Raw genomic sequence first — 22,933 nt, 5'->3', positions numbered from 1 at the left:
ATAGAACGTCATTTTTACTTAAAAGAACGACTGACAAACTGAGGTTATTCAGTTTTGGGTATTTGGCACACATTTTCTCAAAAATTACCTCCAAGAGCCTATCGCTTCAAGGAAAACAACTGACAGTATTTGTTGACAATGACAAAATTCAAGCTCTCAGCCAAAATTATGGAAAACTTACACTTGATACAAAGAGCTTGACAGCTTTCCACTATGTAAGACTTTTCTGATAGGTCGGGGGTAGTGTTAAGCACTGTATGGTGTTTTGTTTTGTTTTGTATTCGTATAATGAAATGTGTCAACACTTGGAAGATCTGCAGAACTCAATGAGCAGAGGTCTAGAATAGTAAATCCTTAGAGACGGAACAGTGGTTGCTTGGGGCTGGGTCAAGTGATGGAGCAGGAATGGGGAGAGATGCTAATGTGCTCGGGGTTTCATTTTGCGGTGTTGAAAATGTTCTAAAATTAGACTGTAGTGATGGTTATAAAACTGTAAATATACTAAAAACTACTGCACTGTGTACTTTAAGTGGGTGAATCGTATGGTATGTGACATATATCTCAAAAAAGTTATAAAATAAAAACTCTACCAACGTAATAACATTGTAACATCTGGAGTTTATTTTAAAAAAAACAGGTTGTCAACCCAAAGGCCATGGTTTGCTGACCCCTGTTTTATTGTACAATGTACCATCATCTTTGAGTTTATCATTCTAGAACATCTCTGGTGTCCAGTAATTCAAAGTCTATCTTTACTCTACTATTTTTTTATTCTCCCAACATGCCCTCCTTTTATCTGTGCAGCAAAAAAATGTTCTTTAAAGTGAGAATTGCCTCTATTAGTAAAACAAGCTTACTTCTAACCAACACTCCACAATCAACACACACAACAACAACAATAAAAGATATCAGCTGAGGCTACAGTCATCTGAAGACTTGATTGAGGCTGAAGGATCTGCTTCTAAAATCACTCATGTGGCTGTTGGCACGAGGCCTCGGTTCTTCACCTCAAGGATTTCTCCATCTGTTGCCTGAGTTTCCTCATGACATGTCAGCTGACTTCCTCCTGAGCAAGAAATCCAAGAGAGAGCAAGGAAGACACCTCAGTGCCTTTTCTGACCCAGTTTCTGAAATGTACAACATCACTTGTACTTTCTTCTATTTGTTAGGAGTGAGTAGTCAAGTTTTGCCCACACTCAAGGAGAGGGGAATTAGGCTCCACCTTTTGAAGGGAAGAATATCAAAGAATTTGTGGACATATCTTAAAACCACCATAGCCACCTTGGCAGTATACAAACAGGCTCTCATCTCCTCTGTGGGAAGGCAGAGAAACTGGGGACCAGGCCCAAGACTCAATGGTCAGAACAGCCAAACTCCAAAGAGGGATAAATTCCCAACAAAGGTAGGTCTGCTGTACCAAGGTCAGGGCCCGGTTGGGAAAAAGATGGATGGAGTTATCTAGATTGATGTCCCTGAAGATCCTGAATCCCCAGATTCCCCTGAACCCTCTGAGCCTCCAAAGGTAGCCCACTCCTTTCCATTATGCACTAACCTCCTGTCTCCCACTTGCTTGGAGATGATGCAGAGGCTGCTTCCCCACAAGACAATGTTCACCCACCCACCTCCATCTCAGTGGGGTGTGGATATTCAGGATCTGCCCTTCCTGGCCACCAGGATTTTAATCCCTACAACTGTGATTTAATCTCAAAATTAGGATTAAGTCACAACATAACCCAGCTGCTGACACATTGAGGCTGACAAGGGAGCAAAGGGACTATGCCCCAGGGAGCTACAAAACCTACCCAGCATGGACCAGCATAAGTCAGGAGAGCGTGTGTGAGACTGGAGTCTAGGGTGCTTGATCAAGAGGACTGGAACATAAGTTGAATAAGGGAGAGTTGATCCATTTGCAAGCTCTTTCCTAGGATCCAGGATTCAACACTTACTCATCAAGAAAATGAATAGGCAAGCTACAGATTGGGGAAAATATTCTCAACACATGTATCTGACAAAAGACTTGTGTCAAGAATATATAAAGAACTTCTACAACTCAATAATAAACAGACAATCCAACTTTTTTAAAAGGACAAAAAACTTGAGTAGACAGTGAACAAAGAAGAAATGGCCAGTGAACACATGAAAAAGTTCTCAACATCATAAGTCATCAGTAAAATGCAAATTAACCCCATGAGACACTTCCACACACCCATTAGGATGGTTAAAATGAAAAAGACCGACAACACCAAGTGTTGGTGAAGATGAGAAACAACTGGAACTCTCATATTTTGGTGTGTAAAATGGTACAATCACTTTGAAAAACTGTTAGGCAGTTTCTTAACTGAAACCCAGCAATTCCACTCCTAGGTATACATCCAAGAGCAACAAAAATTTAGGTCCACAAAAAGCCTTGTACAAGAATGTTTGTAGGAGTTTCATTCACAATAGTGCCAAAATTGAAAACAGCTCAGGCGTCCATCAATAGAAGAGATAAACTGTGGTATGGTCATATAACAGAAAACTACTTTGCAATAAAATGGATTGAATTATTAATAATCATAATTTGCCTTTTTATTCATATATCACATAGTGATTAAATCTCAACCTCTTTGAATTCATTCCCTCATCCATAAAATGCGGCACCTTCCTTGCTCACTCTACAGGACTGTCATGAGGACCAAATTGGTTAAAGTTGGTGAAAGCTCTTGAACTATGTGCTTCACCTTGGAAATATGGTACAGTGGTATAGTCCTAGTTCTAGAATGCTTTAGACTTGCAGTCAAGGAGTTGTTATTTGTGCACTTATCTTACAGTCACATGTCATCATGCCTTGAGGGCAGTAACTTTTACAATTGGCTTTCTTTCACTGGTATTTTGCCTTATTTAAAAAAATATGTTCCCAACAATTTATCACAAATGGTCAAGCAGATTGCACACTAAACACCCAAATACCCACCACCCACATTCTACAATTGCTAACATTTTGCTATATTGCTTTCATCACTTATTTATGCAGATATCCTTCCATCAATCACTGCATGATGGGTCACTTTATTTTTTATGGTATTTCCTTCTCTTCTCCCTTCTTGACCACATCCTTGATTCTTACCTCTTTGAAACGTTTCTTTGGCAAACCTGCCTGAAAGTAAGATTTCCAATCTCTGGGAAATATAGTCATTTTACACTGATTATGTCTGCCATGTATGGTTACTATTTCATGTACTTACATCTTATTTCTCCACATCAGTGGTTCTGAACCAGGGGTGATTTGTACCCGCCAGGGGACATTTGGTAATATCTGGTGATATTTTAGTTTGTCATGATGTCAGGGTGAGGTTCTGGCATCTGGATACCAGGTTTGCTGCTAATCATTTTATAATAGACAAGGCAGTCCCCACAACAATGAATGAACCAGCCCCAAATACCAATATTGCCAAAGTCAAGAAACCATGCACTAGATAAGTTATAAGTCCTCCAGCTTAGCAGCTGAGGGTGCCCATTGAAATACAAACCTGGAAAATACCCAAAAAGAATGTCAGATATGTGGTTAGACTGAGAGTGACCAGTCGCACTCTTTCCACCCATGATTGCATTATTCTAGGACACAAGTTACTTTATTCAATAACACTCTGTGGAAACTTCATGACTCCTGGCCTGTGTAGGTTCTGAAAGGGTCTTATTTTCATTGTGGCCCATGAATTTTTTTTGCAGAGACAACCCATTTTGAAACACATTCATCCAAGCAGGTGCCTTGTGAGGAAGAGTGACTGGTGTGGGCTTACCCGTAAACTGTGTCTCTACCCTCCGTTTCCGCTCTGTGCTTTGTTTCTGAGCTGCACCGTATGCTGCTGATTGAACACCCTGAAGATGCAGAGTTAGCACCACAGCCGTTTCTTCTTTGTTTCCGGCAGTTCCATAGGCAGTAACGTTTGCGAGGAGATCAAAAGAATTAGCTATCCCCTGCCATAAAATATAGAAAATGTCACTAAGGAAAATGGAAAGAGATGCCTGAAACTGAATATTCTGTGCCCAAGACCTTTCTCTAGAGATTTGGAACTAAAGAAACACCTTCCTTGGGGATGTTTGTCTTCCTACATATCGAGATGATAGGTGCATTGCAACAGAATGCTTGGGAAATCAACGCAATTGTTCAAACCTAGTAGGAAGTAACTGTTCTCCTGTTATCGGGTCGCTTCTCGAAAAACTATGGATGAATACAGCTCTGCCTTCCTGTCGCACATTCTGTCCTTTCTGTCATTATTTTTCATGTATGTGTTGCTTTTCTTGTTCACGTTCTCCCTCTTCTGCTGTCTGCTATTCTCTTACCGTAAATATTCATTGTTAACCAATTGAGTAAAACAGCAACTATATTAAAAAATAGTAAAATGAATGGAGTTAATCAATATGGTAAAAGAATCTGGTGAAATATCAGAGACTTCATGTATTGGGCCAGAAAAGAACATCTGTTTTCACCTGTTTACCTACTGAATTAAGCCAAATACATATACGTCTGTGGGCTTCTAGACTGAGGAACTTTTAGGGGGTGGGTGGAAGGAGAGAGAAGCATAGTATCCTCAGTGCAGACTCACAGGCCCTCTTTTGGAAATAGTTTTAACTATTAAAATCTCTCCGAACCTCCCGTTCTCCTAGTGATTTGGATACTTATTTTGTATGTGCTCTCTTTTCCTTCGAAAATGAACTAGGATTCCAGTGATCTGGCCTGCTAGCCAGATGATTGAGAGGAAACCCTGGGAGCCATTTGTGATGGTTCTCAACCACCCTTGTATATTAGAATCATTTGACAAGTTAAACTATATAGACAACAGGGCTCTAACCTCAGAGATTCTGATTCATCAGAGACCCAGGTATAAGTACATTTTGTACAGCCTTCCAAGTGTTTCTAATGTATGGTCAAGTTTGAGAATCACCAAGCATGAAAAGATATTAAAATATTAGAAAGGATTTCAAACCTTTAAAGAGAGTGTTGCATTCCCATTTCCACGCCTATTTGAGAGCCTCACTAAGTCAGAGAAAATCCATTTATTGTTATTCTGATAATTTGTGAAATTCAGCTAGTAAAGCACACACTAGAATGGCAATTTGGACATTTTCTTTATACCACAGAGATCTGGGCTTCATAGAAATATGTGTATTTAACTTGGGCAGCCAAGACTTTGAGTGGCTGATAGTTCATGTGACCATGATGTTGACTTAAAGCTAATTATGCATTTATAGATGGTGAGTACAATTTGCCAGTAGTTTTCTCAGAACAAGTCAATATGTAAAAATCAAAATCGGTTATAAGAGATTTAGTATCTGAATTGACCACTTGAGGGATATTTTCTGACATTCAACACATTTAGTATTAAAGAAAGGCATGCTCAACTGAGATTCAGAAAAAAAGGAAAATTTTTAATGCCATGACCTATGAGTTATTAAAAGATATAAAGCTGCATTAATTAAAAATGTTGTTCCTGTTAGGGAAATAAGAAAATAGGTGAAACGAACAGAGCAGAGAGTATAAGAACTAAATTCATGTGTGTGGGATGCCCAGCTCCGGAGCTGCAATAGGGCTAATGGTCACTTCCCCACCCAATTCACAAAAAAATTGCAAAATAGTACACAGAATTTCTATACACACCTCACCATGTTTTAGTTATCACATTGCATTTTGAAAAGTAGCATTTTAAATTAGCGGGTATCTAATGAATAAATAGAGCTGGTACATTTAGGTTCGTATTTGGAAAAATATCTACCACACAACATATTGAAAAATGTTGCGAGAGTCTTAAGCATATTCTATGTCTGCCCCTTCTCATGCCCAGTCCACAAGATGATGACGGTATGAAACTCACCTGGACTTCACAGTCTCTGGAAAATTTATTTTTGCCAAGTTGAGAAGAATTAGGGTTGATTTCCAAGAATGAAAAATAGAAGAGAAGCTGGAGAGAGTTACTTCCTCAAGGTCAGGAACTATTCGACCTTACAAGATGAAAAAACGTCTCCCCATTTTTCTTCTCACATTCCTGTAGCATCAAGTATCTAAACATGAGACAGGATCAAGTTTTCTAAAAAAAAAAAAAAATGTTTTGGAGACCCAGGGAAACAGAGTAGCATTAATGAAGAATGTTTACCTTCAAATGTTCCTGAATATTTCTCTCAAACTCCTTATACCATCTCTATAGACTATTCCCTATACTAGCCACGGTCCCTGTTTTATTATATAAAACAGTGTAACCTATCACCAGCATTGGTGGACAAGAATTCTTGACATGATTTTTATGGCGTGTCCCCTGCCACCTTTTTTGACTACTGTTGTAGGTTGGGCTAAGGCAGTGGTTCTCAAACTCTGGTGTGCATCAGCACTGCCTGGAGGGCTTGTTCAAACACGCTGCTGGGTCCCAGCCCCACAGATTTCAATTCAGTAGGTCTGGGCTGGGGCCTGAAAATTTGCATTCCTGACAAATTCCCAAACATTCCACTCTCCTGGCTGACACGGATGCTTCTGCTTCTGAAGCAAAGACAACTCTTACCCAACTTCATTAGTCTCTTCTCCTACCTGAAAGTGAAAATATCCAGTTATCAACTTGCACTCATTTCCTGACAGGACCATTTACAGAAGATACCCTTGCTTCCTTAGCTTTCCTCAAAGCCACGTGGCATGAGGCCAGACCCTTCCATAAGCCCCTTCTAGCATCTTCTTACTGAGACACCGAAGCTTCCCAATGGGAGGTGCACTTTGCTGCAGCACATTAATAAACCTAACACTGTGGACGTCATATGCATTCCTGGTGGTCCGCAGGCACTGGGCTTTATCAATACTTACCCGTGCGTTCTTCCTCTTCACGTGTGAAGTTTGACTTTCCCTTACTTGGAGCCAAACCAGGTTGAGGGGTACGAAGGTAGCTTCCAATTGGATAGGTCCAATAATTTTGGGGTGGTCAGTCAGTGGCATTCATCCTCATCTGTGGAATGGAGCAAACAGTTCATAATCAAACCAGCTGAATGTATACGCTCCACCTATCCGTTGGCAGTGGTGCCCAAGACGTTTCTGTGGACTGACAGCATCAGAAATATTTAGAGATAATTGTTGAAAATATAAATCCCAAAGTAAATCTCAGGCCCAGTAAAACGAATTTCAGAGAAGTTGGAACTCAGTATCTGATGTTATCAGAAAAACGCTGGGTGATTTCACTCAGCATACAGGTTTGGGAGCCACTGATAAGGACAGCTGGACTGAAGAGATAAGAGATTTTCCTAAGATATTAAGAGCTTCAAAATTATCCGAGTGTATGTTCTTTGGGAGAATTCTTAGCAGTAACAGCCTGCTGTGCACAGAGGCAATAATTCTCCAGTATCATAGAGATAATCAAAATGGGAATAGAAGACTAACCTGTTCATACAATGTCCACATCTACGACAGGGACTGGATAAATGGGAAAAATCAACTGTTACGCTGTTACGATTCCCATTTGTTTCCTGGGTTTTAATTTGATAATGTGCACAGGCTTCTCTATCTGCTTAGTAACGTTTCCAACTATGGATGGCCTTGGGCTTTGATTGAAAACCCTGGTCTATTAGGCTGTTATTGCAGAATGAGTTAAGACTCTAAGGTGTGGACTACTTTCAACATTCACTGTTATTTTTTTAAAGCAACCAATAAAAGAGAAAAATCAATTGTAGGCCTGGTGTCACATTTCGGTTCTATGACCTGTTTTCTTCCTGGCATCTTTGCTCACTTCGGTAGGTTTTCTCCAGAATTTCACGTCATATTCTAAGGAACTGGTTCAATTTTGCTGCAACTAACTCTGTTCTGATTTTTGAAGGCTGTTACTCTATTTGGACTTACCGTTGCAATCTTCTGTGCCATTTGTAAAATTCTCCCTTCCAGGACATGATATAAATCCTGTGTCAGTGGTAGATTCATAACCCTTTGTGATGTTATTGCACGTTGCATTTGGGGGACAAGTAGTGGAGACATTTTCACAGTCACAACAACCGTTAGAGTGGAGGAGAGGATAGGAACTCTGTTTAGACCCTGGGCTGCCTCAAGTCAACTTGAGTCTTGGTTACTTGAATCCTTTTATGTGCTGAGTGTGACACTCGGCAAGTGGTACTCACTTTGTAAACATTTGTTCAATGGATGATCAATGAACATGATTGGTGTTGCCAGCTTATGTTATTAGAAAAAAAAATTTTTCTTTCAGCAGGGACTCAAACTCTTTTGGAAAACATGGGAGCAATCCTCTTGAACTGTCCTACTCAAGGTGTGGTCTCTGGACCAGCAGCATCAGCATCACCCGGGAGCTTGTTACAAATGCAAATTTCCTGGCTCCACCCAAGCCCTACTGAATCTAAGTCTGGGTCCCGGGCTAGGAATCTGTTTGAACAAGCTCCCCAGGGGATGACGATGATGCTCAGGCTTGAGAACCTCTGCATCTCAGCTGCTTCTAGAATAAAAGAGTTCTCTGATGAAAACCCTAAGAATTTTTAATAAGACTTGATTTAGAATTTCTTGACCTTTATTTCATTCTTTTACATCAACTCAGTGAGGTGTCATGAGTCACCCTGTCACTATTTAAAGCCATGGTTTTCCATCAGCCAAAATTCCCAGGTTCATATTGGACTTCTTACACCTCAGATTGTTTTCAACACCAGTTCTATTTCTAGTTCTTCCTTCTTTATCACCTCACCAAACCTATGACTCATTTTCTCTCTCCTCATGAAGCTTTCTCTCTAATCCCCTCCATCTCCTCTCCTTTTCCCAAGATCCAAGTCCCTTTCATGTCTTCTTATCCATTGTCCTATCTCACACCCTTTCTCCATCATCTCTGGAAGCAGATGGCTATGATTCAGGGGGCAGATTTATTTGTATAAGATTTAATTTTTAAATTACTTTTAATTTCATTAGTTGTGATATTGAAACTTTTGTATTTAATCCAAATGAGATAAAATTATAAAGAAAGAGATTCATCCTCTAACATATGATAAAGTAAATAAAAATTTTTAAAAATGTGTGCCAAAACATGCATCTAAATTGTTCACCTGGGAGATTATGTACTCATTTGAATAAAATCACTCCATATAATATCTTTTAATTCTTTTCTCTTCCTTTTATTTTCCTTTTTATTTTTCTGGTCTTCTTCCTTTTTTCCTCCCTCTTCACACCTATACATTTTGTCCTTGGACTTTATTACTGAGAAAGACAAGAAAATTCACCTCATTTTCACTTTCTCTTCCAAATAGTATTTTTGAAAAGAAATAAAAGACATACCATCTTCAACTGAAGAAGAAACAACACTTTGAATACCATTTTGTATGATTTCTGACATTTCACTTTGACCAACCACCTGGGGAAAGGATGAAATGATCTGAATCCATTGAGCCCCTATGTAAGCCCTGAGTCCTGAACTCACTAATGCATTGCTTCTGCAGGCCTCTGAAGAAGTGTTCTTCATTGCTGGTGTGCAATAGAGAAGTCATCTTATTTCCAACATTATGATCAGTGTTTGAGTCGGAGGAAATAGAAACAACACTTATTGTGCACTTATTCTGGCGAGTACTGAAATAGGCAGTTTACTGGAGTTATCTTACTTAATCATTGAAGCAGGCCTCTTCATACAGTAACTCTTAAAGCCATTTTAGTGACCAGGAAAATGAGGTTCAAAGAAGGGAAGTCACTTGCCCCTGGTCTCCCAGCTGGTAGATTGCAGGACGGATAGAGTCTGGCATACTAGGGAAAAACCTTCATGGAGGCTATTACAGCACCATGTTTCAATGTGCACGCGCATCATTGTGGACACACAACAGCAGTTGTAATGGGGTCTCATTTTAGGTTTTCCCAGGAGAAACTACTGATGGATAATTCTGGTCTTTAGATTCCATGTAATTTTCAAATTATGTACAAATATTTTGCAACCTCTTATCTTCCTTAACAGCTATAAATCCATATCCTTTCTGAATCTAAATCAGCTTCCATTTTAGCGAGTCATGGAATACTCAAATGCAAGTATCGTAGATTTACTTTCCAATGAAAACCTATACATGCTCATTTGATTAAGGTGTTATTTTTAGGGAAAAAAAGAAGTATATTCAAGTAGACAAAAGAGCCATATATATTCTGCAAAATATTGCAAAAATGTTACCTATTGTAGCTGCCCCTCTGTGGCCGCAGGAAATGAGGAAACAGTGAGATTCCTCTCTTCTGGTTATAAAGAGTGAGTATCAGAAGCACTTGAAGGGTCATGATTTTTACATAATGGAAACAATGGACAAAATGCCATTTTGCATTATTTTGTAATAAAGTTATTTATTAATAAAGGAGTGAAGCAATCTGCCTTATCTCATTTTGCCATTAAGAATCTAGTTAAATGAAGATTTGATTAGAATAATGCCTATCACTACTAAGCATTTATCACACATAAGGCATCCCACAAAATGTCATTCAGATGTTCTATTTATTTTATTGCATTTTCTCAAAATAGCCATATCATGTAAATATTATCATTCCCATTTCAAGTTGAGGAAGAAGCAACCTAGAGAGGTTCTATATTCTCCCCAGGTCATCTCTTGTTATCTATGGGAGCAGAGGTTCAAACTCACCATTGTCTAACTGTAGATCAAATAGCATTGGCCTCCATTCTCTGTATGATATTCTCTTCATTACTTAAGAAGTTCACTTACCATCTCTATGCCACACTTTCTCCATCGGAAACAGGTTGAGGACAATGTTTGTCTTTCTTACCTCCAAATGGTTGTAGGATAATATAAAATCACACACAGGGACTGTGTTGAAAACCCAGTGCTGTAGAAATGCAAGAGGTCCTAACCACTTCCTTCACCAGCAACAAACATTGGGTTGAACACTTTTGAATCTCAATGAAAGCAAGAAAGCAGTAGAGTCCTGAGAGAGAACAAAGATAATTTAGGTTAATAGCTGGCATCCACAAATGCCTTCTGGGTCTTGGAGTCGGCCTGGGGCTGACCTTTTTTGCCATCCTGCACATTGCAGAGTTCAGTACTGTCTCTTAGTTTCCGCCAAACCAGGTGCAGAAGTTCAGTTAGGGAAATACAGTGTGCCACTGGCATAACTCCAAGATTTCCACTCTAGCCAACGGCCTTTCACATTTTTGATGGTGGAGAGACCATTATAAGAGTGGATAATTGGCCCTTGGGAATCAGATTCGATGTTTATTAAGGGACTGTTTCCTAGGAGTTTCATTCTTTAGAAAATAAAGTATTGCCAAAAAAAAAGCAAAACACAAAAGTTGGACAGAAACTCAAGAGTGAAACAGAGTCAACAATTAGAGGTGTATTCTTATTTAGTTGGGATTGTCACCAATGTCACATTTTAATGACACAGGATTTTAAGGTGCATGTAAGATTAAGTCTGGTGGCTAGTACTTGTGAAGTCTCAATTTTATGATGCCATCTTTGCCATTATTATTTCCTTGACCTTTTCCCTCCCCTCACCTTTACCTCGACACAAACACATACACACACACACAACCACCACCACCATCAACAACAGGGGCGCATGGATGACACAGGATGGATAAGGCGATGCTGCAGCTTAGCAGACTAAAAGAAGATGAGATGATAACAGTGATCTGAAGACAACTGTCTTTTAGGTTCAGCAGTTTATCTGCAGGCTTGAACTGCACGTTAGATCATTTTCTCCTTGGAGAGGGAATAAGCTGTTTAAGCCCTTACCCCAGAAAAGCAGCACTCCTCTTGTAGCCAGAGATTTGAGCGCTGTTTCCTGACAAAAGTCAGAGACACACCTGATCCCTTATTTCTCCCACCTGTTTCATAGAATCTTCAGCGATGATGGTCTAGTCATGTAAAACAATAAACAATTTTCCTTATTACCAAAATTGCATGATCATTTTAGCAGAAAAATCAGGTAAGCAAAGAGAGACAAAAATGAAAACTGAGTCAACTGTAAGTTCATCTTTCAAAGATATTCCCTATTAATATTTTGGTGCTTTGTCTTCCAGCCAATTTTCCTCTTATGTAGATAAACATAAAAATTTCATTTCACAACGTTGGTATCCTATAATAGCTAAACTTAGTTTTTGCTCAAAAAATAGACTCTGATTTGATTTTTAATGTCTAGAGTACTTAATTTGAATTTATTATAATAGCTTTAACCAGCATCCTATCAACAGACACTTAAGAGTTTGGAAAATTTTCAATGTTATAAATCAGCTTACATGGAAGTTCTTCTTTGGTTCATCGTGAATCGGACAAGGTCCCATTTTTCTCAGACAACAGTGGGGAAGGGCAAGTCGGACCTGATTCCAATAACCTTGTGACGGCCTTTTCCCCAGTTAAGGACTCTTGAATCACAAATATCTCCAAAATTTCCAGCATAATAGTTAGAGCTCCACATACCACTATCTCTGTCTCCTCAAACAGCCAAACAGCTTCACCAGCTCCTGTGGCCCCAGAAAAACCACAGTGACACCAGGGACCTCTGCTACAGCAACCAGTTTTTCTGGAAACCACTCCAACCTGGAAGGAAGAGAATAAATCCCCCTTTTTCTGCCTCTGTTTTATGTTTCCTGTGTGACATGAGCTCTGCCATTTATACTTGTATGACTTTCCAGGGCTGCTGTAACAAAATAGCACAAAGTGGGTGACTTAAAACAAAAGAAATTCAATCTCTCCCAGTTCTGAGGCCTAGAAATCTGATATCAAAGTATCAGCAGGCCCTTCCTTGACTCCCCCAGCTTGCGGTGGTGGCCGCTAATCATTGGTGTTCATTGGCTGCAGCTGAATCAGTCCAATCTCTGCCTCTGTCATCAAATGCTGTTTCCTCTCCAACCAGTCATATTGGATTAGAGTCCACACTAATGACCTCATCTTAACTTGATCACATCTGCAAAGACCCTCTTTCCAAATAAGGTCACATTCATAGCTTCCAGGGATTAGAACATCAACATATCTTTTGGGAGACACAATTCAACCCATAGCAATAGCCTTGCTCCAAGTCAGGAGAGGTGGGTTTGAGTGTGGGAGACCATAAGTTTATGAGGTGGTTGCAAAACCTAGAAGACTCTGCCTCAGCCAGAGTCTCGTGTGTGTGTGTAGTTGTGCATCTTGCAATTCCCAAGTCAGTAGCCATGTAAGCCTTTCATTTTTTTATCTTAATATATTTTATTTAACCCAACATCTCCAAAGAATTATCATCTCAACATGTAGTTAATATATAATTATCATTGAGGTATTATACATTCATATTTTTATATAAAAGCTTTGGAACCCATTGTGTATTTTACACTTACAGCACATCTCAATTTGGACTAGCCCCATTTTAAATGCTCAATGGTGACATGCAGCTAGAGTCTACCAGATAGGAAAATATGGTTTAATAAAATAGATTTTATTTCTTATAACGTTTTACAGTTATAGGTTTATCGTTTTAGGTTTACAGAAAAATTAAGTGGAAATTCTAGAGAGTTCCTATATATACCCTAATCCCCCCCAACATAGTTTCCCTATTATTAACATCTCATTAGTAATCTATATAACTTATATAACATTATTACTGTAACATTATTAACTACAAATTATTAACTTGAGTGTGGTACATTTGTTATAATTCCTGAACCAGTCCAGATACACTATAATTAATGAAAGTCCATAGTTGGAATTAGGGTCACTCTTTGTGTTGTACATTCTACAGGTTTTGACAAATGCATAGTAATATGTATCCGCCATTACAGAATCATATAGAACTATGGTTTCACTGCCCTAAAATCCCCTTTGCTCCAGGGCCATAGAGGTGTGTAAGTGTGACCTTTGTCTTAGTCATAGATGTTTGGGGTGATGGGGAATACAGGGGCTCCTTCCAGCTAGTATCCTCTGCTTTAGGGTGAGGAAAGGGAGGAATTTCTCACAACATCATTAATAATGGAGGAAACCAATGTTGAGGGTGCAGAAGTGGATCATCACAACATATTGATCCCAGAATTAACATGGTTAAAAGAACTGAGGAAAAGGAAAGGAGGTCAATTTTTAGAAAATCAAAATGCAACTTGATTTCTGCATTGATCTTGAGTTACTGATTTGGAATCTTATAAATTCAGCATGACTATTGATTCCCCAGGCAGGGACTCATGGGTTTGTGGTGTTTCTGCACTCATGATTGGTGTGCAGCCATGCATGGGTCACACACAGAATGTTCTGTGGCTGCCCTGGGCCCTGGGTGTGTGAGTCTGTCCCTCCCTATCTTGCACTTTGGAGGCATTGATGCTGGATTGTTCTTGTCTGAGCCCTGAGTGGCATGGGCCCTGTCTGTCACCTTCACCTTACACCTGACATCGCCTCCTCTGATGCAGTTCATTTGCATCACTGCAGAGGTTGTTCATGCAAATGGCTTGTTGACTCAGGCTTGGGACCCAATCTAGCCAAGAGCAGATGGTCCCTGGAACCTTGTTATCAATGGACATGGATGAAATCATAGAGTTTAGGGATACCAAATAAAGGAAATGTGCATACCTCACTAAGACTCTATACACTCGTCCTTGGAGATTACATCCAGTGAGAGATGCATAAACACAGTCTCCTCCTTTCTTCCTTTTCAGGCACCTGAGAATGGCATCAAAGTAGACATGGTTTCATGTCTCCCCATCCCACACAGCCTTACCTGTGGAAATTTGTACAGTTCCAGCAGTGTTCCAATCTGGGAAGAAATTGCACATGTTGTTCCAGTAAGGGCTGCTAGAGACTTGCTCTCTCTCCTACAGGTGTAATTTGGGATGTCGTTGCCCAGCCCTGAGAGCCAAGTGAGTGAACTCTCCAGTGTCCTCTGTTCATAGTGCAGGACATTATAGAGATCAACTCCCAAAGATATGTTGGGTAAAAAATGGTGGTTTCTGTTGATTTCCTCAATGGCAAAAACCAAGGCCACAACATACTTATAGTTCTTGTACTGAAACCTGCTGTGACGGATGGGGCTCCTTAGGGAAAAGACTCAAACCACAATTATCTTCAAATCCAATGTAATCACTTAATTAAGGAAGAATGCCCAGCCAACTCATTCCATCTGTGGCAACAGCTCTCCTGAAGCCTTAGAATTTATAGCTAAAACAAGTAACATCACCTGGGCTCTGGAATATCCTTATTGAATTCCACACACATGGAGAAAAGTGATTAAGTTTATGAGAAAAGTTTAATGAATGGAAAAGCAGATCACATTCAGAGTGCGTTTTGTAAATGGTTCTTTGGTTCAGGATCCAAAATGCTTGTTCATTTGAACACATCATCAAATGCTTCAGAGAACAGCAATAATATCAACATGAGATTGGAGATAGCCCTGGGGAGGAAGAGTAATTACAACTGAAGGCTCTGGGACAAGCAGAGAAGCACGGTGTCTGTGGGTTGAGAATGGTGCAACAGAAGGCTGGCAATCAAACTGCCTAAACTTCTGCCCCATGAAACTCGTGTATCTGCCACTGTCAACAACCAGGCAGCTAGGAAGAGCTTCAGAGTTCCCATGAAGAAGGAATCACCGTAAGGCAGGAACATCTGGGAGAAGTTTGAAGGAGTTAAAACTGAAAACACTTAGGAGTCTGAGAGACACAGCCTTGTACAGTTTAAAAATTGAAAATGTGATTACCAAAACTGACTCAAATAGAAAATAAAGAGAGAATATTGTACAAATGTGGCCATGTGGTTTCAAGAGAACATTTGAGAAAAGATTTCCAAATATCCACCAGGCCTGGAAGAATTTACATGGGTCGTTGCCTGCACGCCAACTTGTCCAGGAACAAGGTCTCCTGAGCTGGTGTTAATGGAGAGCAGAGGGCAAAAAGAAAAGCATTCAGCCTCTCGTCCTGCAATGTGGAACAAGCTATCCCTCCAGCATCCAGGTGCCTGAAGCTGCGGGGACACATGAGTTGAGCTTGACTTCTGCCCCCAGGAGACTCACTCCAGACCTTCCCTGACAACACACCTGTCATTATACATAACATGTCAATACATTTGAACATTTAGATGAAATTCACAAATTGCCAGGAAAATGAAAGTTACCAAAACTGTCTCAAGAAGAAATGAGAAATCTGAATAGTCCCATATCTAAAGAAGAAACTGAATCCATAGTTTAAAACATTCCCACATTTCATCGTGGCCAACACCGCTGCTGGCAAATTCCACCAAACATTCAGGAGAGAAATAATACACATTGACTCTAGCTCTTCCACAGAACAGGAAAAATGGGAAAAACTTTTTGCTTTATTTTATGAGAATAGCTTAACTTTGCTACAAAAATCTTACAAGGTCATTACAGGAAAGGAAATTTACAAGCCTCTTTTTTTCTGGAACTAAACTCATGTATTCCTAAAAAAAATTAACCTTCCAAATCCAGCTACATATTTGAAGCAGGCCACATCATGACCAAATTTGCTTTAAGCATTGCCATTCTGTGTGCTACTTCCTGAAAAAGGAGAAATAATAATCTGGGTAACTGCGGTTATTATCTATTATATATATCATGTATAATCTACTATAAACAGAACTGGTCATGTTCTGTTTGTTGGCCTGGGTGGTGTTAACACATGTGTACACTTTTTGATAACTTATCAATCTTTACACTTGGGTTTGTGCTCTATTCGGATTGTATGTCATATTTCAACAAATATGTTTACTAAAAAGAGAAAATGAAAGCACAACAACGAATGAAAAACACAACAGTTATCCAATTGAGAAGTGCCCAGAGGACTAACCAGAAAGTTTGGGGAAAAAAAAAACGAAACAGAACTAACAAGTTAAAATGCAGAATTATTTAGAGTCGATACAAACCGGAAATTTACCTTATTGAAGGTGAAATTGTAGAGATATACACATGTGCATGTGAGTATTCTATCATGTATACATACATGTATGTGATATACATAGGTACATGCATTATATATATGTATGAGTGTTTGTGGACACACACGCACATATGCTTCTCTCTATATATAGAACTTATGGGGGTATATATATGTGTGTGTGTATCTATACATATACATAACGGCTGCTCTGGAGAGGGAGGGAGGGACAGACGTTTACTGACCACCTACAAGGTTTCTCAAACTTAATTTTTCCAACATTTGAAATGTCATTTTTTTAAACTTAATATAGTTTCAATAATACATTTGTATTTTAATGTGTTATACCAGTATAATCCCAGCATTTTTAATTTGTTCATTAATGGCAGAATTCTCCAGCTTGTATGCATTCTCTTGATGCCGTGATGTAATAGGCTGGGTGCTGACAGCCTCCCTTTTGTATTCCATAAACCTCAAGTTTGTGGTCTCTCTCTGGCCTGCGGAGTTGGACCAAGTTTCTGCACGTGCTCACTAGCTGTCCTCCAAAATTCACTCTAACCACCACTGTTGGGAGCATACACAGAGAAGAAGCCCTAGGGTGGAGGTGTGTGTATGTGAGGCCTGCAGAGCACTGGGGGTGCCTAAGGGCCAGCTGGGGAGATCCATGGGTGAGGCATACCCCACAAGTCGTGGGAGACTTCTTGATGGAGTGCTCAGTGCAGTTACAGGATCCACATCCTTTAAAGCCCTCTGAGAGTACCTATCTGCCAATGCCCCCAAACTCTTCAACCCATCCACACTCATATTTTTGTGCTCCAACAGAGGGCTGGAACTTCTCTTCTTGAAACCTGGACCTTCACAAAGGCCCTCTCCTCTGTGTGTCATGATCTAAGACAGTGTTTTCAGGGGTTTCCATGCAGCAGCTGAAAGGAGCTTGAGCTGGTTCACGGGCCACTGCAGGGTCCAGGCTGGGACCGAGGTCTGTCTGCCTATTACCAGATGCATGGCTGGGTGAGACTCCCTCTGGGTCCCTTGGCATATGGTGCTGGATCCCACTTCTCCCACAAAGGCACTTTTGTCTATGGATGGATGCCAAAGCATTGTTAGTGCAGGAGTAGAAAAACAGGAGGTGTCTTCTTCCACCATGATGCTGATATCACTCTCCTTTGAATTACAGAGATTCAAATTTGACTCAGTTTTTCAGGAGCCTGCTATTTGCCTACAATTCTCTACAACCTCAGATTCTCCCAGACCCACTCTATGAAGGACATAGAAAGAATGTTCTCAGATCTACTTACAAGGGCCAGGCAAATAAAAGCCAACAAATTGGTTCTGGTCATTCTGCTGGGAACAGAGGGCAGTGGACGTCTCATACATTCTGGTTTGGAAGCAAGACTTCTTGTTCTTTGCGGATGAATAAACAACAAGAAAAGAGAGCTTGTGGTAGGTAAATACATGCTTGATTCATCTGAAAAGTTCATTTCCTCCCCTTCAACTTGAAGGTTAGTGTAGGGAGAGAGCACGGGTAGTTTCCACTGTTCACCTTCTCCCTTAATATTCAGAACAGATAATCAGTTTTATTTTGGGTGGCAATTCAACAAACTAAAAGATAAAATTCCTAACCTTCTTGCAGATAAGAGTGACCAGACCAAATTCAGGCCAATGATGTGTGACAAGAAGTATGGAGTGGGGGTTTGTGGAGGCTGCACAGATGGAACTGACATAGATGGGAGGTTCAGCATTAGACATATGTGACACCAATCCACAGGTGTTGTAGGTATTATCTCATATACACCTGACGATGTTCCTAGAAAGCTGTTTTTAGCACCATCCCCATTGTGCAGGTTGGGAGACTGGGGAGATCTTGAGAGGTACAGTGGCTTTTCCAGGACACAGAACTGGTAGGATAAAAGAGGTGTGACTTCAGCTCTGTCTCCTCAAAGCTGGCCACTGGTTCCACTCCCAAGGAGCTGTGGGGAGGGTGGTGATGGATATTTGTGTACAGTGACGGAGATGACATGGGCAAGGAGGGAGAGTAGCCAACAGCCTAGCGGGGGCTTTGGGTGGGTCTGATTGAAGGAAGGGGCCAAGTAATAGAACCTTGAAGAAGTGACCTCACTTCCTTGGTGACAGCCCCCAACAGAACTTAGAACTCTGGTTACCAGGCACCCACACTGTAACCACAGCCTCCTGTCCAGTTCATTTGAGTGGAGACACTCGACACAGCAGGATGTTCTCGTGTTGTCCCGTGACTTTCCGAGGCTGTGGCCCCCGGAAAGCCAAGAATGAGAGCATGTTAAGTTGCTTTAGACATTGGCTCAGCCCTCACCTCGAATGCCTGTGGCCTTTTGGCAGGAGGAACCATCAGGTAACAGCGTAGCCCAGGGCAGGCCACTCTAGGTCAGGCCACAACTGTGATCCCAAATGGACAGCCCCACACCCCTTGACCCTCATTGTGTGTGTGTGTGTGTGTGTGTGTGTGTGTGTGTGTGTATGTGGGAGGTGGAGTTAGAGAAGGTAGTATGAGGAGGAACCACCCTGAGCAGGAGCAGGTAGCTAAATGGTGGAGATCTGGTTGTATGTCATGTTCATACTGAAGATCTTGGCTGCACGAGAGGATGGTGAGTGCTGGGGTCCAAGCTCTTCTACCCACATGTGAATCCCAGGCCGTCGAGGTGTCATCACATTCCTTCCCTGATGGAGACTATGCAGATGCCACTCTGTGCCTGAACTGTGGTGCGGTTTCCCTCTGTGGCAAAGTCCAGGCAGGCCCCTAATGCCTCCTGGCCTGACTTCTGGGCACTGTCACTGCAGAGCTGCACCCAAGTGATGGTTGAGGAGCTGGTAGAAGGTTTCCAGTTCGCCATCTCCCTGGAGCGGACACAGGTGCACCAGTCCATCAATGAAGAGGGCTGGTCTGAGGTGAGTGTGGGTGCAGAGGGGTCTTCATACTCAGGACTCTGAGATGACCAAGGCACTACTAGAATGCAGACTCAAATCTGAGTCTCCCCTAGAATCCCCCAGGGTTTTCTCATTAGAGTGCTCCACAATCCCACTCCCAAAGGAATCTGGACCTCCACTCCTTCCCACCAGCTACGCAGGAGGGTAGAAAGTCACCTCAATCCTCCCGCTGGTTCACCATGATGTCATTGAGTGTATGTCCCTCCTCCTCTCCCTCAGTGTGATCATGAGTCCACCGTGAATTTTAATGAGGCCTGCAGGATGCGGGCCCTCCAGACAGGTATGATGGAGAAGCTGACAGAGTCCATCGCACCAGCTTTCCTGAGGAGGAACATCTCTGGCTTCACCACCTTCATGGTCAACTACTCGACCTTAGACACATCACACCAGGTCCTGGACCAGCTGTTTACTAGGTGAGTGGCCACTCCCTCCACAGCACAGTGGTGACTCTGCCCCCTGCCAGTTGTGTGTCTTGCGAGTGTCACCAAATCTCTCTGAGCCTCAGTTTGCTCCTCTGAAAAGTAGGGTGGGAGAGGATAAATTTCATGGGGATCTTGTAGGAACTCATGGGATCAGCCACGGCGGGTGCTTACCTGGTGCCTGGCTCTGCAGAGAGGGCTGTGGACGTGCGGTGGTTGTTCATGGTGTTTATTTCTCTCTTCCCCGTGAATAGTAGTCTGCCTCACCCATCTCTGAGATGCGGCCTTTCTGAGTTTGGAAAAGCACATGGAAACCACCCTGTCAAGGAGTTGGAGATTCCATCCAGCTGGTCCTGGTCCTTTTCCTTGGGGTAGCCAATCAAGGATCTCTGGGGCAGCAGAGAGGCCCTAGGCCCACTCAGGTGTCTGGGATGGTTCTGGGTGGACTACATTCATTGAACCATGTAGATTAAGCACCTACTGCATGCAGGACATTTGGAGACAGTAAACTCAGTGAATGAAGGAGACACAATGCGTGGCCTCAATTTCCGTCTGAGAGTCAGACATTGACAATCGACATCATTCGCAGGTCTTGTCATCCACTGTCCATCCCAAGGGATGCCCTCATAGCCTCCTTTACATCTGGAGGCATCTCCCCTTATTCCAGCCAGGAGGGCAGAGCGCAGGACCACCTAAAAAAGTGAGTGGTCTTTGGGTCCAGAAGGACGGCCTCCTGTCTCTAAAGAACAAGCTGTGGGGGGAGAGATGGAGGCTGTGGCTGAGGGGAGCCTGTCAGAAGCCGCATCTCACGCATCTTTTGATTCACATGGGAAGGCAGAGGCCCGGTGGCTTCCACTCCAGGAGGACAGGAGTCAAAGAGCTATGGATGGGTGCCAGGACCCCTGGGAACCAGAGGGGTGGCTGGGCTGAGTTCTCCCCTAGAAAACCATTCCCACCACAGACCCATTTGAATCTGCCTCCCCTTCTCCACATCTACCTCTTCTGACCACCGCCTCCAGGCCCAGAACAGGAGGTGTGTGAGCAACCTCGTCACAAATCTGTCTCAGTGCTCAATCCAGTTGCACAAGTGCATGGAGGGCTGGGGTGGGCTGTGTCCCAGACCTTCAGGAGAAGAGTGTCAGTGGGAAGAGAGTCACAACAGACTCTGTGTCAACCTGCTTGATATGCAGGCCTGCCACTGCCAGGACAGCCTCACAGGGGTCAGGGCTGCCACGTGGCTCTCACCTGGATGGACAGGGGCAGGCATAGGGCCCAGCCCCAAGCCAGGGTGCCTTGGGTGAGAAGTGTGGAGGGAAAGGCCAGGCCTCTGACTCTCTTGCCCAATTGCCTCCCTCAGTGCCATCTCTTCTTTGGTGGGAACCTGCCTGGACCCAGGGCAGGATTTCTGGGAGCTCCTGCACTATCCCTGCTTCAGCATGAAGCTGGCCTCTCTGCATCTCAGCTTGCCTGGCTCGGGGCTTCAGGGCCACGCCTACCTTCTCCAGGTCCAGCTGGAGCATCCATGGCCCATTGAGGCAGAGCTGGAAGGTGAGGCGACTGCAGTCTGGGATGACAATTTGCAGAGTGTTCAGAGGCTTGGTTCACTTCAAGGCAGTGCGGTCTTTCCTGGCTTTGACAGGCACAGGCGAAGTTAGCTACTTGAATGACACTGTTTCTTTCTCCTGCTGCAGTACCATCTCCAGAGCTCCCTCCAGCTCCAGCGCCAGAGCAAGGGCCAGCTCCACGGCTAGATCCAGCTCCAGCTCTAGTTCCACCACCTGTGCTAGAGCTGGAGCCAGTGTCACCTCCATCAGTCCCTCTAGGGCCAGAGCCACCACCAACCTCAGCTCCAGCCCCAGTGCCAGCTCCTGAGCTGGAGCCAGCTGGACCATTGGCTCCAGGGAGAATCCTCCCTCCACCTGGAGAGATAACAGCAGAGCCAGATCCAGCCCCAGAGCCCGCCTGCCCCTGGGACGTGACCAACAAGAACCTGCTGAGGGAGGAGAAGCCTGACTTCTTGGAGTTCCCTCCCCGGCTGGTGGCAGAGCAGTTGACACTGATGGATGTGGTGAGCAGCGGGGCTCTCAGGGCAGGTGGGGCAGGCCTTCCCTGTGCCATCAGCTGCCCCAGACCTGCCATTTCCTGATCCAGAATCCCATGATCTTGGTCCAACCTCTTGCTTCCCCACTTACCCTCATGTGACCTGAGCAGCCTTCTTTACTCCCAAGCCTTTGCTGTCCTCATGTGGACAGTAGGGATGGACTTTGAGAGCAGCTGCCATGCAGAGTGGCTGTGCAGGTGGATGAGGTGGAGCAGAGAGGAAGTTGGGCAGAGTCTGCGCTTTGGTGGGGGAGGGGAGCACACTGAAGTGCTGTCTAGTCCTTGGGTAGTTTACTCATTTGCCCAGGAGGCCTCAACAGCCTCAACACTAATTAGGCACTTAATGTGTACATGACTACAAGGCAGACAAACAAAGCCCGTGGTTGTTCCTGCCTTGGGGGAATGTGCATCTGAAAGAGGAGTCAGACCCCAGGATGGTCAGAATGGGTGGAAGATGCCCCTAGAGATGGTGAAGCAGGAGCCGAGTTCTGGTGCTTAGAGGAAGTGAGACTGGGTGGCGAGCAAATGCCACTTCCCTGCGCCACAGTATCGGTTCCTGGGTCATCCTGTGCTGGGTGCCCTCAGGGGACACAGGCAAGACCCAGGGACTCCCACAAGCCTCAGGCTGCATTCTCAGCT

The 22,933-nt window shown here is 42.9% G+C and overlaps 1 protein-coding gene across 1 annotated transcript; it reads left to right on the top strand.

Moving 5' to 3' along the window:
- The first annotated feature begins 21,614 nt into the window (after positions 1-21,614).
- On the top strand, positions 21,615-22,342 carry LOC131402052 (ral guanine nucleotide dissociation stimulator-like). Its single transcript, XM_058537028.1, has 2 exons — positions 21,615-21,742; positions 21,886-22,342. Exons 1-2 carry the CDS (start codon positions 21,631-21,633, stop codon positions 22,338-22,340), a joined length of 567 nt encoding a protein of 188 aa, XP_058393011.1. The 5' UTR covers positions 21,615-21,630; the 3' UTR covers positions 22,341-22,342.
- Positions 22,343-22,933: the final 591 nt, after the last annotated feature.

Source organism: Diceros bicornis, assembly GCF_020826845.1.
Source record: "Diceros bicornis minor isolate mBicDic1 chromosome 3 unlocalized genomic scaffold, mDicBic1.mat.cur SUPER_3_unloc_2, whole genome shotgun sequence".
In the NCBI taxonomy this organism is placed as follows: Eukaryota; Metazoa; Chordata; class Mammalia; order Perissodactyla; family Rhinocerotidae; genus Diceros; species Diceros bicornis.
The sequence above is the reverse complement of the archived record's forward strand: the minus strand, read 5'-3'. Positions and strand labels throughout refer to the sequence as shown.